The sequence below is a fragment of the Vespa velutina genome, chromosome 6 (genome assembly GCF_912470025.1).
Source record: "Vespa velutina chromosome 6, iVesVel2.1, whole genome shotgun sequence".
NCBI lineage: Eukaryota > Metazoa > Arthropoda > Insecta > Hymenoptera > Vespidae > Vespa > Vespa velutina.
In genome coordinates this window covers 5,792,734-5,805,101 of record NC_062193.1, presented here as the reverse complement: position 1 = coordinate 5,805,101, position 12,368 = coordinate 5,792,734, and the positions used below count along the sequence as shown (strand labels likewise).

The window sequence follows — 12,368 nt, the reverse complement described above, 5'->3', positions numbered from 1 at the left end:
AGCAACAAAGCAACCCCATCACGACCATAGAAAACAGAGTAAACTTATAAGAGACGAAGAATTGGAACCAATGAGATTTAATTATTAATAAAAAACATTTCTCCTTCCGGAGAATCCTTGTTGGATTTCCTGCGAGTATAAAAAAAAAAAAAAAAAGAAAAAAAAAGAAAAACCCTTGTATCGAAAACAACATTTGACGATTGAATTATCGTGACGTACATTTAATCATTTTCATTTTTTCATCTTTATAAAATCGTCGACTTTATACTGCTCTGATGTTGTATCATTGATTCGGTTTTTCTTTTCCTTTTTTTTTATTTTTTTTTTTTTTTTTTTTTTGGAAATTATTATTATTATATACATATTAATTATTGTCATCGCAATGAATAAAATTTTCTATTATTTGTCTGTGTTATATCCTTCGCGAACGATTTTTTATCCAACGAAAATACATTGGGTTTGTTCGTAACCTTACCGACCTCTTCTTACTTTTCTCATCCCTGACTGTAAACGACTTATAACCTAACAGGAATTTAGTTTAAGGGTGAATACTTATCTGTCGTTCCTCGGAACTATACCACCATACAAAAACATCCTCCTATTTGGTCATTCCATCTTTCATTGTTAAATTCTGTGACTGATTCGATCTGTCAGGACGTATCAACTTATTTTTTGACGTTCCCTTATCTCCCCTTATCTAGATATGTATATATTCTACTATAATAAAGTCAATCGAAGCTTTATAAAGGTGGTAGTTCTAATTCGGAGCATTGTTAGTGCGCGACAGTTCGCCGGCAGTAGTTCGTATTTCGCTTCGTTTTAGTTTATTCTTCGTAGTTTTTAAATGAGTAATATAGTAAGTCAAGCGTAAATAATAATAATAATAAGAAGAAGAAGAAGAAGAAGAAAAAGAGAAGGAAGAAGATAAAAGAGTATCATAAGTATCCAGATCGATTTAAAATTATAGAAAGAGGAAGAAGAAGAAGAAAAAAAAAGAAATAGGAGAAAAAAAAATAGAAAAGCAAAAGGGAAGTAACGAACGGAAAAATCTGTGAAGCACCGCCCTTCGTTGTAAAAGTAATGGCCCCATCAAGCTTCGAGTTGATCCTCGTTGGTTTCATCCTGTTGTTGCCTTTTCTCTATGAAACAAGCCGGACTTTTCGTTATTACTTCAAGTTTATCGTGTATTATGGCATTGTAACTTTCGCCGCCACGATATTGATACCGATTTTTCTTCTACGACCAAGGAGTCTAAAAAATCTTGTGTTAGTATTTATTTTCGTTTATAAAAGACATATTTTTTTTATTTTATTTATTTATTTATTTATTTTTTTTTTTTTTTTTTTTTTTTTCCTATGAAAAAATTTATCTCTCGAGTGACATTTTCACTATATCCAATAAATTTAAAATACTAATGGTATTACCTATTATAATGAGATAAGAAAATTGATTGACATATTTAACGATATTAATTTTCTCGCAATAGTATACGTAATAATCGCGTATAATTTTTATTACAATGAAATAAATAATTTTCATATAAATTTTCAAAGAGATATGACATAAAAGTTAATGACGATAAATTTAATTAATAACATTAGTAGGTCTCGCGTACAAGTTATAAGATACGAGAAAATATAAGACTAATACTTTTATCATTTGCAAGAAATCGTTAATATTTTATTTAATAATTAACACCATTAATTTATTCATCAATTTCATAAGGAAATTATTTATTGAATGATTACAATAAAATTGTCATGTCAGTTTACTTTCGTATTTATATATATATATATATATATATATACATATATATAAAAATGATTTATTAATAATATTTAATATTTAAATCATTAACATTATTTAGGAAGGAAATAAAAATTATAAGGGACAAGTGATCTATAAAAAAATTTGTATATTACAGATTATCATCATACCTGTGCAATCACATTAGTTTTTTATTGGGATTACGTTGGGAACTTAGAGGAAGAGAACATTTAGATCAAGATGTAGCATGCATTATAGTAGCTAATCATCAAAGTTCCTTAGATCTTTTGGGGATGTTTTATTTATGGCCGATAATGGATAGATGTACAGCAGTTGCTAAAAAAGAAGTCTTTTATGCTTGGCCTTTTGGTCTTGCCGCTTGGCTATCTGGATTAATATTCATAGACAGATTGAATTCAGAAAAAGCCCGTTCTGTTATTAATACAGCCTCTAAGCAATCAAAAGATAAAAAGGTATTAAATCATTGTGCAAATATGCACATAAGAAAAAGCACCTAATTTTATAATTCTCTTGTAGTTTCAATTAAACATTTTTAGATATTTCAGGAGAAAAAGAAAAAAAGAATAAGAATTCTAATTTATTAAATCTTTTTAGTTCAAATTGTGGATATTTCCAGAAGGTACACGCCACAATACTGGAGAAATTCATCCGTTTAAAAAAGGTGCCTTTTATGCTGCAATCAATGCTCAGTTACCTATATTACCAGTAGTATTTTCATCTTATTATTTTTTGTCTAACGATGAGAAGAGATTTGATTCAGGTAATTTATATTGACTTATATAATTAATTTATAAATGGATTATATCTTTAATTACGTCAATATAAAAAATTAATAATTTATTTTTCACTAAGGTCATGTAGTTATAACAACACTACCACTTATATCTACAAAGGGATTAACTAAAGATGATGTAGAATCATTGATGGAAAAAACAAGAAGTGTAATGAGCAAAGCCTTTCATGCATCTAGTACAGAAATACAACGTGCACTTCCTTCTTCTAGATCATACATAGAATGATCATTTCTTGAAGACTCAATTGACAGTTTTATTTTGATCGAATTTCTAAATGGAAACCAAAGACATCTATATCCTTTTTGTCTGCATCAAATATTAATCGAATATATTTATTTTCATTATTACATTTATGAACAAGCATCGATCATACAAGCATTTCGTCTTAATTCCTGATAAAGGTATTATGTGTTAATTTATTTTTTATTATTTCGTATGGTTTATGTTATACACACGTATATACATAAAGCATATACTTTTTCTATTTTTTCTCATTTGCAAGTTCAGCAAAAAAATTAAATATATATCAAAAGTTAATAATAATTAATTGAAATAAAACTATAAATTTTACAAAATAATAAAATAAACCAAACATTCTTTTAAATTTAATTGATATAATTTAGTGATATATTTTATAATAGTTATAGAAATATTGATAATTATCAATGGCTTAATAAATTACTTTACAATTTTATTATTAAAAATAAATTGTAAATATATACAAGGTATCTATTAAAATCGTGGTATAATCTAAAGGAGAGACTTTTCTTTTGAGAAAAGTCAAAAATATATATAAAAGAACTTTATTGATCTGCAGCTTTGTTTTAAAAAAAGAATTGACTTTAAATATTGGCCTGATATACATACATATATATATTTATAATTCGCCTAAACTTTGTATTTTTATGTTAATATACAATTAACGAGTTATATATATAGAAAGGATTAAAATAAGAGATAAATTTAATAACATCTTAGTTAAATGAAAATATTCTGAGTTAATTTCTAAGAATGATTTTTTCCGCAAATGAAATCTAAATTAAGAAGCTTTATTTTATATTTTCAAGTTACTTTCTTAATTGGAATCATTCCATTCTCGGTTGTACCACAATTTTCAATACATCGTATATAACTCGAAAAGCATTTTTTAATTTTGTACTGTTGATTAAGGGTATATATCTCGTTAAGATAACTGCATTATTCTCATTATGCATAATATTTTTATATAATTATTTTACGTTCTTCCATTTTTTATCTAAGTTCCATAAATATACTCTACATTTCTTGATTAAGTATTATTGTTATAAGTTAAGGATAATATACTCATTATTATTTATAAAAAAAAAAAAAAAAAAAAAAAAAAAAAAAAAAAAAGAAAGAAAAAAAACAATTAAAATGGCGCATTTCACGATCTATACATTTTTTTACATGTGAAATTTTATGAACGTCTTTCACTAATCATGAATTATTTTTAAATTATAAAATCACAATCAAATTGCTACACATTTCCCAATAAAAAATAATTTTCTATTTTATATAAGTATAATCATAATATTAAATATGCTTATTGTTTTTGTATTTCTTATAAAAGACATGGTATTATATGAATATAACAAAAAAATTTTATTTGCGTAGCATAAGATACTAGTCAATATAAAGTTATCAAATGCACGACAATTTTTTAATATATCAATACTAAAATTTGAATCTGTCCAATGTGTTATTCATATAATTGCTTAAGACTGTGTTCAGTTTTTGTTGCTTCCAATTTGTATCACAAATGAAGACATTGATAAAAAAAATCATAATAGATGTATTAGTATATACAATACATTAGTTGTTAAAGAAATATAATTGAAAAAATTTTTGATATTGGAATGTATACAGGCATCACTATGTTTACTTACTTCAATTTTTACTTATATGCATAACTTGAAATAATATGATTTATTTTATGATTATTATCACATACAGTCACATGTATAAGTGACATTGATTTATTGGGGCCATAAATATTGTGATTATCTATGCCATTTATTTAGTTACTAAGTAAAATATAATATCACATATCTGTTGATAAAATGTCAAATAACATGTCACAGTATCTAGTCTAACACTCGACTATTTTACTATATCTTTATAGGTCAACACAGTTCCAAAATATATAATTGTAAGATTTTTTTATTTGAAGTAATATTAAAATACAATGTGTATGTAATAGAAAGAGAAAAATTTTTTGTCAAGTTGTCTAAATCCATTGGACAGAGTTATTGTTTTAACATATTTTGTGAATATTTTACTCCTTAAGAAAGGCAAGGTGTATATATTATCTATGAATTTAAAACTATAAGTTTTCCACTTATGCAAACACACGTAGAATATATATACCTAATGGCCATATTAAACTTATAGTTAAATTTGTAGTTAACACTTGCAAGAATAGATATTAAATGTACTGAGAGAGAGAGAGAGAGAGAGAGAGAGAGAGAGAGAGAGAGAGAGAGAGAGAGAGAGAGAGAGAGAGAGAGAGAGAGAGAGGGAGAGGAAGCTATTAAGTAATTGGTTGTCAATAAATATTATGTATTTTATATTGTTGAATCAATGAACACTTTGAAAAAAAAAAGTTTCTAATTTAAATAATAATTATCAATTTATTATTAATGCTACTTTGCATTAATGTTTTAAAGGTTACTAAATTTAAAAAGAAAAGATTGTTTAACTATTAAATGTCAATATATTGTATCAAACAAAGCTCATAAATTATTATTTTATATACATATTTCTACTTCCATAGATACACTGGATATTAAAATATGTACTATTAATATACTGTTTACAAAATTATTAGAGGAACAAACAACAATATTAAGTGCTTTTATATTTGGGATGCATTTGGAAAAAGGAAAAAAAAGTAGATGATCATTTTATAACTATGTGAATTATTTGAGAATCTCTTTTGTATTTTATATAAGTAAGATTAATAATACAATAAAGTTAAAACTGTAAATTATAACAATGGCTTGTCATGAATGAAGAAGAAAAATAAATCGAAATGTATATCAAACATTTTTAATGTTTTATTACTTATATGATATTACATGTCACAATTATATGAACTGACAATTACATTTTCTGTAAATATAATAATTAAAAAAATGTGGTAATGCGTGGACACATACAAATAATTTTGTAACAAGAGAAAATGTTTTATAAATATTGAAATATGAATAGACAAATGTATTTGAAGTCCACTTGTTATTATGACAAACTTAGAATTAAGGAACTTTATTTTGACTATGCACTATATAAGTAGATACTTTTAACATGTTTAGGCCTAAATTCATTTTCTAAATGAATTTTTATGATGTTACAAGGAAACGTAAAGTACGTTTAATAAAATATTGGCTTACAATTAATAGTCAAAACCTGACAGACCTGCTGCAGTTTTTTGTTGGTTTTCAGTCCATGCTTTTGCTATTGTCTTCTTTATTTCATCATCTCCATCTTGATACATTTTTTTCATTAGATTCACTAAACTTGCACCAGGATCATCTCCCATTTCAGGAACAGAGGGAGTTTTTGCTTCTTTTATTCTTTTTTCAATGCCTGTTACATGCGACCAATTCTTCGGTAATTTTTTAGCAAGATATACAATGATCATATCTGTCTTTATTTTTACGTAACTCTTCTCTGTGTCAATGTCTTCACATAAATTATTGATCGGCAAGTGATAATTTTTATTATCCAAACCAAAAATATACAGGTCCATTGATTTTTCTGTATATTTACAGGTAACATCTTTGTTTGGTAAAATATGTACATTCTTTAATTGAACGTATATCTTGACAACACTATTCGTTTGATCCCACCCATAATTATTTAATTTAACTTCATAACATTTAGGAGTAGAATCAATTGGCGAATTTACAGATTTAAGACACACATCCTTATTTTCATCGATCAGTTTAGCTAATTCTGTCTGCAATCGCCTAATCTCCAAAGTAAGCATATCTTTAACTTTGGATCGTGTAGCTTGTTGTAATAATGTATTCAATTCTTCAATATCCAGTTTTAACTATAAAAGGAAACTTGTACTTATAGATACTTATCTGTCAGTACTTTATTTTCTTTAATAAATACTTCAAAAAAAAAAAAAAGAAAAAAGAAAAAATATCTTCCCTTTTAAATATTTAAGATGAAATATGTATATTCGAATGAGTCTTCACTATATATGGATATAAAATCATATTTAAAAAAATATTTTATTTATTATATTGAATCGTTAAGAATGGTTAAATATATGCTATAAACAAAAATATAGAGGAAAATTATAAGTATAGAACTTACCTCATCACTTTTCGTAGCCATAATATTAAATTTTATCGTTTACGAAAATTTCTTTGTAAAAATTTTGTTCAAATTCAATTAAATACAATATTATAATAATAATAAAGCAAGCGTATTCACAATTTTTTAATGCTAAATGCTCGTAAAGCGTTCTTTAATTTGAGCAAACAATGCGCAATAAAACGACACGTTTAGACTCGTTCGACTAAGCTAATCGCTTGCTCGCGCGGTTATCTAAACTCCTATATACATACATATAGTGATAGAAACTTCTGGATTTCTCTAGAATAAAAAATAGTCTATGATTATATTTTCGAAATTTCTAACGATATGATTTAACGCAAAGAGAGACATAATAAATCAATTATTAATTATTTAATTCGAATTTGTAAAAATGAATAATTTTTTATTTTTTTTTTTATTTTAATTATGTCATTGTCAATAATTTATTTTCTTGTATATTGTAACGAGCAAAATTGAAGCAACCTTAATAATCGATATGTGTGTATTGTTTATAAAATAAGATTTATACATTGTTAAATTAATAAATATTGTCACAGATTGTAGATATTGTTTCGTAATTTATAAAAGTCGTCATTTTTATTTCTTTTTTATTATTTAAAAAAAAAATACGTTAGCTCCAGTTGGCTTAACTAGGACTTGGCATGCTATAACGTTCTTTGATTGGTCCGTTAGAAATCCAGTAATCTTTTGTTAGAATAATTTAGCGGATAAAATTGTTCAAGTATTAAAAATATAATGGATAATTCTATTGTACCAGATATATTAAATTTGGATACGGAAGAATTGTCCGATAAAGTTACTTGTAAACGAAGATCCTTGGTTTTTCAATCACGAACTTCAAAATTATTTACTGACGAAGGTTAGTTAACCTCAAAGTATGGATATTCTGTGTGTAAATAAGTAAATAATAATTTTTCCTAAAAGGTTTAAATTCTTTCTCATAGAAACAGATCAAGCGAAAAATCTTGAAAATGAGGATTTTTTAGAGATCAATAAATGTAAACGACAATGTGTAGAGGATGTAACGAGGAAAGAAAATTTTGATTTGCAAAAATATATAAATGATCTTAGACAAGAAAGAAAATTATGGCAATCAACGTTAAAAGAACGTAAATCAAAAAGACGTATTCTTTCAAAACAAAAATCTGTTCTAGAAGAGCAAGGACAGAATTTAGATACTAAAGCATTATCTGATTCCGAAAGATCTTTTCTTTCATCTTCCCCTAATTACGAATATATTTGTGAAAACAATCAAAAATTATCAGATATGGCTCTTAAAATAACCTTATTAAATGAATTAGTATATAAGTTAAATGAAAGGTTTATGTTAAGAATGAAAGAGAAGTTGAATAAGACTACGAAGAAAATTATTGAAATGTCAGGATAACAAATGTTTTAATCTAAACATTATTAGAGAGTTTTACTTATGTAAATAGTAATATTTGTATATAAATAAGATAAAACATTATGTATATAATCATATTTTACATTGATTTATAATAGTTAAGATAGGTAGAGTATATTGTTTCAAGTTTTTTACCGATGTACTTTTTTTTTGTCATACCTTAATACTGTTAAAAGTACAATTTTGCATATGTATTATGATTTATAGTGTTTTACACAATATATCAATATACATATGAAATATAAAATGTTTGAGGGAAAACAATTTCTACTAATGAATAATTAATTTCGAATATTTAAAATAGTATGAACAATGTCTTTGGTAGAAAGCTTTTCTAAATGTCATCACTATGATGACAGAATTGTAACTTATTTTTACATTATCCGAATTTTTTACATTTTGTATAATATAGCGTGCATTTTAATATTTTAGATAATGTAAAATTGAACATAGTAACCAATAGAGCTGTCATCTATGCAAATGAAAACTTTTCCTTCTTGCTGCCTTTCTTTCCTTCTGGGCCAGGTATTCTTTTCTTGATGTACTACTATGTAATTCTAAAATGTGATTTATTTTTCTTACAATTTCTTCTGCTGTCATTGAATCTGCTTCAAAATCATGATTTTTAAATGATGCTGACTGATGAAGAGAATGCGTTTGACTGGATGATGCTGTAAAAAATTAATAATTAATAATTAAACTAATATAACAAAATACATATATAGATATATATTTTTTTGTTATATTAGTGATATCGAGCTAAAAAATATATACCACTTAAACTGTCTAGAGTAGAAGAATGTGGAGTATAAACCAATGTAAATATTGTTTTTGATCCTTTGTTTTCAGTTATTTCACACCACGCAATGTTATCTATATGATAACTAACTGCCCGTTGTCTATTCCAGAATCGACTGGCACCTTTTCCCGTTATCACTGGATCAATCTCAATCTTCTCACCCGATATTCCAAGGTGAATTTCAGTCTTTGCTCTCACTTTATTTATTATGTATACTCTGTTCATAAATATAAATATGTAATATATTTATCATTTAGATATTCTTCAAATTCCATATGATAATAGAAATGCACCTATATGATTGATACAATGGAGCTTCCATTGCTGTTGTATGACCTTCCATCTTGGCTAAATCTTTTGCTACTTCTTCTTGTTCTTTGTTATTGCCTTCCAATTCTTCATTGACTTCTGTTTCAATATGTTTTATCGTATTATGTCGTGCTCTATCACTTGGTTTCATTTCAACAAGACCTAATGTTGTGAATTCAAATTTGGATATTATTTCTCTTGGATCTAAACAAGGAAAGTCCCAATCTACCTCTCCATCATCTTCAGTAATATATAAACCATATTTTGTAATATCTTCCCTGTTAAAAAAAAAAAAAAAAAAAAAAAAAAGACAAAAAGAAAAAAAAAAGAAAAAATACAAGTTAAAATGCTTGTAAATATATATAAAGCTTATAATACATTATATAATTTCCATACTTTAAACTATGGTTAGGATGTTCACTTGCATATTTATAACATATGAGCCCAATAAATTCCAATACTTTTGCTGCGGCAATAACTACAATTTGCAAAGGATAAGTTCTTTCTTCCTTAGGTAACATACACATAAAGATTCTATATTTTCTAATAGGAATACCAACTTGTGACTGAAACAATTTCAAATATATAAATCCATATTACACAATTAATAAAATAATAATAACTAATATTTCATACATTGCCATCAAATTTTGCATATTCTGTAAAAGGATTTTGAGGTAAATTGGGACATTTTTCTATTTGTTCGGATAAAAGGGAAAGCCTTTTGCTTGTAGTCGTATTTTTTTTACGGAAGTCCTTTCTTTGAAATAATTTTGATTGTTCGGCAAGTGAAAGAAGATTCGGTTTGTGCTCCCATTTTACGTGCTTTATTTTAGCTGCTTTCTTTCTCTCTAAGTCCATTTTTTCTAATCTTTGAGCTGTATTAGAACGTTGTCTATGACTAAATTCCATATCTGTCACAATAATTCAATATATAATTTAATAATCGTATTTTTGTATATACAAGATTATCTATCAGTTAAGAAACAAATATTATACCCATTTGTATGTCATATGATTCAGCTAATGCATCCAGATCTTCATCGTCGCTTTCTTCCATTCCAGGATAACATTGTAATGTTCCATTCGACCTAAGTTCTTTCGGTATATCTTCACCTAACATAACCATCTCACACATACCTTTAGAACGAAAAATAATATATGATTTTAAGATGTACACAAAGTATTAGTCAATATAAAGCTATTTATATTTAGAAAAAATATACATATATATTTAATATATATTTAATATTTATATTATGATATAAACGCATAATATTAGGTTATAACACGATTATAAAGTATCGGAGCGTATAAAATAGCGGAGCGTATATTTGCAGAAAATGATATTAAGATATATTCAATATAACGATATAAAAAATATTTACCTGTGTCATCTGTGGACAAAAAACTATCTCTTATATGAGATAATAGCCAATGTTGGTTATCATATAAGGCCATCTTTTTTTTTTTATATATTTAAATGTCTTCATAAAATAATTTTTTTATTTTAACAAAAAATTATAATTTTAAATATCGGAAACATAGATGATTTTTATTTTTAATTATTGGCTTGAAACAATTCATGACAAGTCAAAGTCATAAGCTTTGCCAGATCTTATATACTCAACGCTACCTTAGAATCGTTAAACTTTAAGGTTACATTTTCAAGTCCAACACGACTAGCGCCATCTATGAATTACAAAAATAAATTAGTAGCAGTAAATTACTACTAGTAGGTAATATGTATCATTATTATTATTATTACTATTATAAATTATTATTATTTTTTTGATTTATTGATGAATTATTTCCTTTATCATATTTTTATTCGTGATATAATATCAAGAGATTTCTTAAAGAAATTTGCATATTTAATTTACAGAAAAACTTTTAATTAATGATAAAGTCGTGTAATCGATTATTTATGAAATAAACATGAAAGATTCATTAATAATTATTAAATAATTTACAAAGTCATAGATCTCGTCGAACGTAGTACAAACAAAGAGAAAAGTTTTGATAAAAAGTAAGTCTTTTTCTCGTTAAGAAAAAGCATGTCACTATATTGTGCGGGCAAATAAACCGGCGCCAAATTAAACGGAGGGTTATTACCTTCGTTTACTCTTTCTCTCTTCAAATATTATCGAGTACTTTTTCTATTTCTCTCTTTTTCCTTCTCTCTCTCTTTCTCTCTCTCTGTCTCTCTTTTTTCTCTATCTATCTCTATCTTACTATCTACCACATCATGAAGGGGAAGGCTGCAACCAAGAACTGAAAAGCGATGACTAAGGGTATTCTTGATTTTGGGCTCTTTGCCAAAACGAAAAGATACGTGAGAGTATATATTCGTACATAGATGTCGTTCATAGATTCGTACATAGACGTACTAAAAGGAAAAAAGAAAAAAAAAGAAAAAAAAAAAATATTAGGGAAGATGACACGAACGAAGGATCAGCGATTAAGTGAGAAAATGAAAATTAGAAAAATTCTAACTGGCGAACATAAAACTGTAAATTAAATCGAAGAGTTCTTTGTGTATTGTGATTGTTTCGCCAATGTGAATATTTGATCAATTGATGGACAAATAAAAGGACGAGTTGAAGATAGATTTATTTAAATATTCTTTAGAAATCAATTATAGATCGGAGAACTTTTAAGCCCTTAGAAAAGAACTACTTCGGTGTTATTAATCTCTTGTTTGATTTTCAATATCAATCTTAGCTTGCTTCAAAGCTTTCTTTAAAGAGTGTCTAAGGAATTGGATTTTTTCTTTTTTTTTTTCATAACTTTTATTTATTTTATTTTATTTATTTATTTTTTTTTTTTTATAAGAAATTTATTTATTTTAACGAATAGACGAATGGAGTATTGAAAAATTATCAATGATTCTTAAATAAAG

At 26.0% G+C, this 12,368-nt stretch overlaps 4 protein-coding genes across 4 annotated transcripts; 2 read left to right on the top strand and 2 right to left on the bottom strand.

Annotated features, from left to right (window-relative positions):
- Positions 1–531: 531 nt before the first annotated feature.
- Positions 532–3,109, top strand: LOC124949682 (1-acyl-sn-glycerol-3-phosphate acyltransferase alpha). The gene is made up of 4 exons (XM_047495230.1): positions 532–1,265; positions 1,925–2,240; positions 2,383–2,548; positions 2,641–3,109. The coding sequence occupies exons 1-4, from the start codon at positions 1,081–1,083 to the stop codon at positions 2,805–2,807; spliced, it is 834 nt and encodes a 277-aa protein (XP_047351186.1). The 5' UTR covers positions 532–1,080; the 3' UTR covers positions 2,808–3,109.
- A 2,528-nt stretch (positions 3,110–5,637) lies between these two features.
- LOC124950243 (calcyclin-binding protein) lies at positions 5,638–7,173 on the bottom strand. The gene is made up of 2 exons (XM_047496694.1): positions 6,930–7,173; positions 5,638–6,657 (listed from the first exon to the last, which is right to left on the bottom strand). Exons 1-2 carry the CDS (start codon positions 6,948–6,950, stop codon positions 5,995–5,997), a joined length of 684 nt encoding a protein of 227 aa, XP_047352650.1. The 5' UTR covers positions 6,951–7,173; the 3' UTR covers positions 5,638–5,994.
- Positions 7,174–7,607: 434 nt separating this feature from the next.
- LOC124950244 lies at positions 7,608–10,904 on the top strand. Its single transcript, XM_047496695.1, has 2 exons — positions 7,608–7,812; positions 7,898–10,904. Exons 1-2 carry the CDS (start codon positions 7,689–7,691, stop codon positions 8,338–8,340), a joined length of 567 nt encoding a protein of 188 aa, XP_047352651.1. The 5' UTR covers positions 7,608–7,688; the 3' UTR covers positions 8,341–10,904.
- LOC124950242 (target of rapamycin complex 2 subunit MAPKAP1) lies at positions 8,332–11,156 on the bottom strand. The gene is made up of 7 exons (XM_047496693.1): positions 10,855–11,156; positions 10,466–10,606; positions 10,103–10,380; positions 9,863–10,032; positions 9,451–9,744; positions 9,133–9,374; positions 8,332–9,029 (listed from the first exon to the last, which is right to left on the bottom strand). The coding sequence occupies exons 1-7, from the start codon at positions 10,925–10,927 to the stop codon at positions 8,827–8,829; spliced, it is 1,401 nt and encodes a 466-aa protein (XP_047352649.1). The 5' UTR covers positions 10,928–11,156; the 3' UTR covers positions 8,332–8,826.
- Between the last annotated feature and the right edge of the window lie 1,212 nt (positions 11,157–12,368).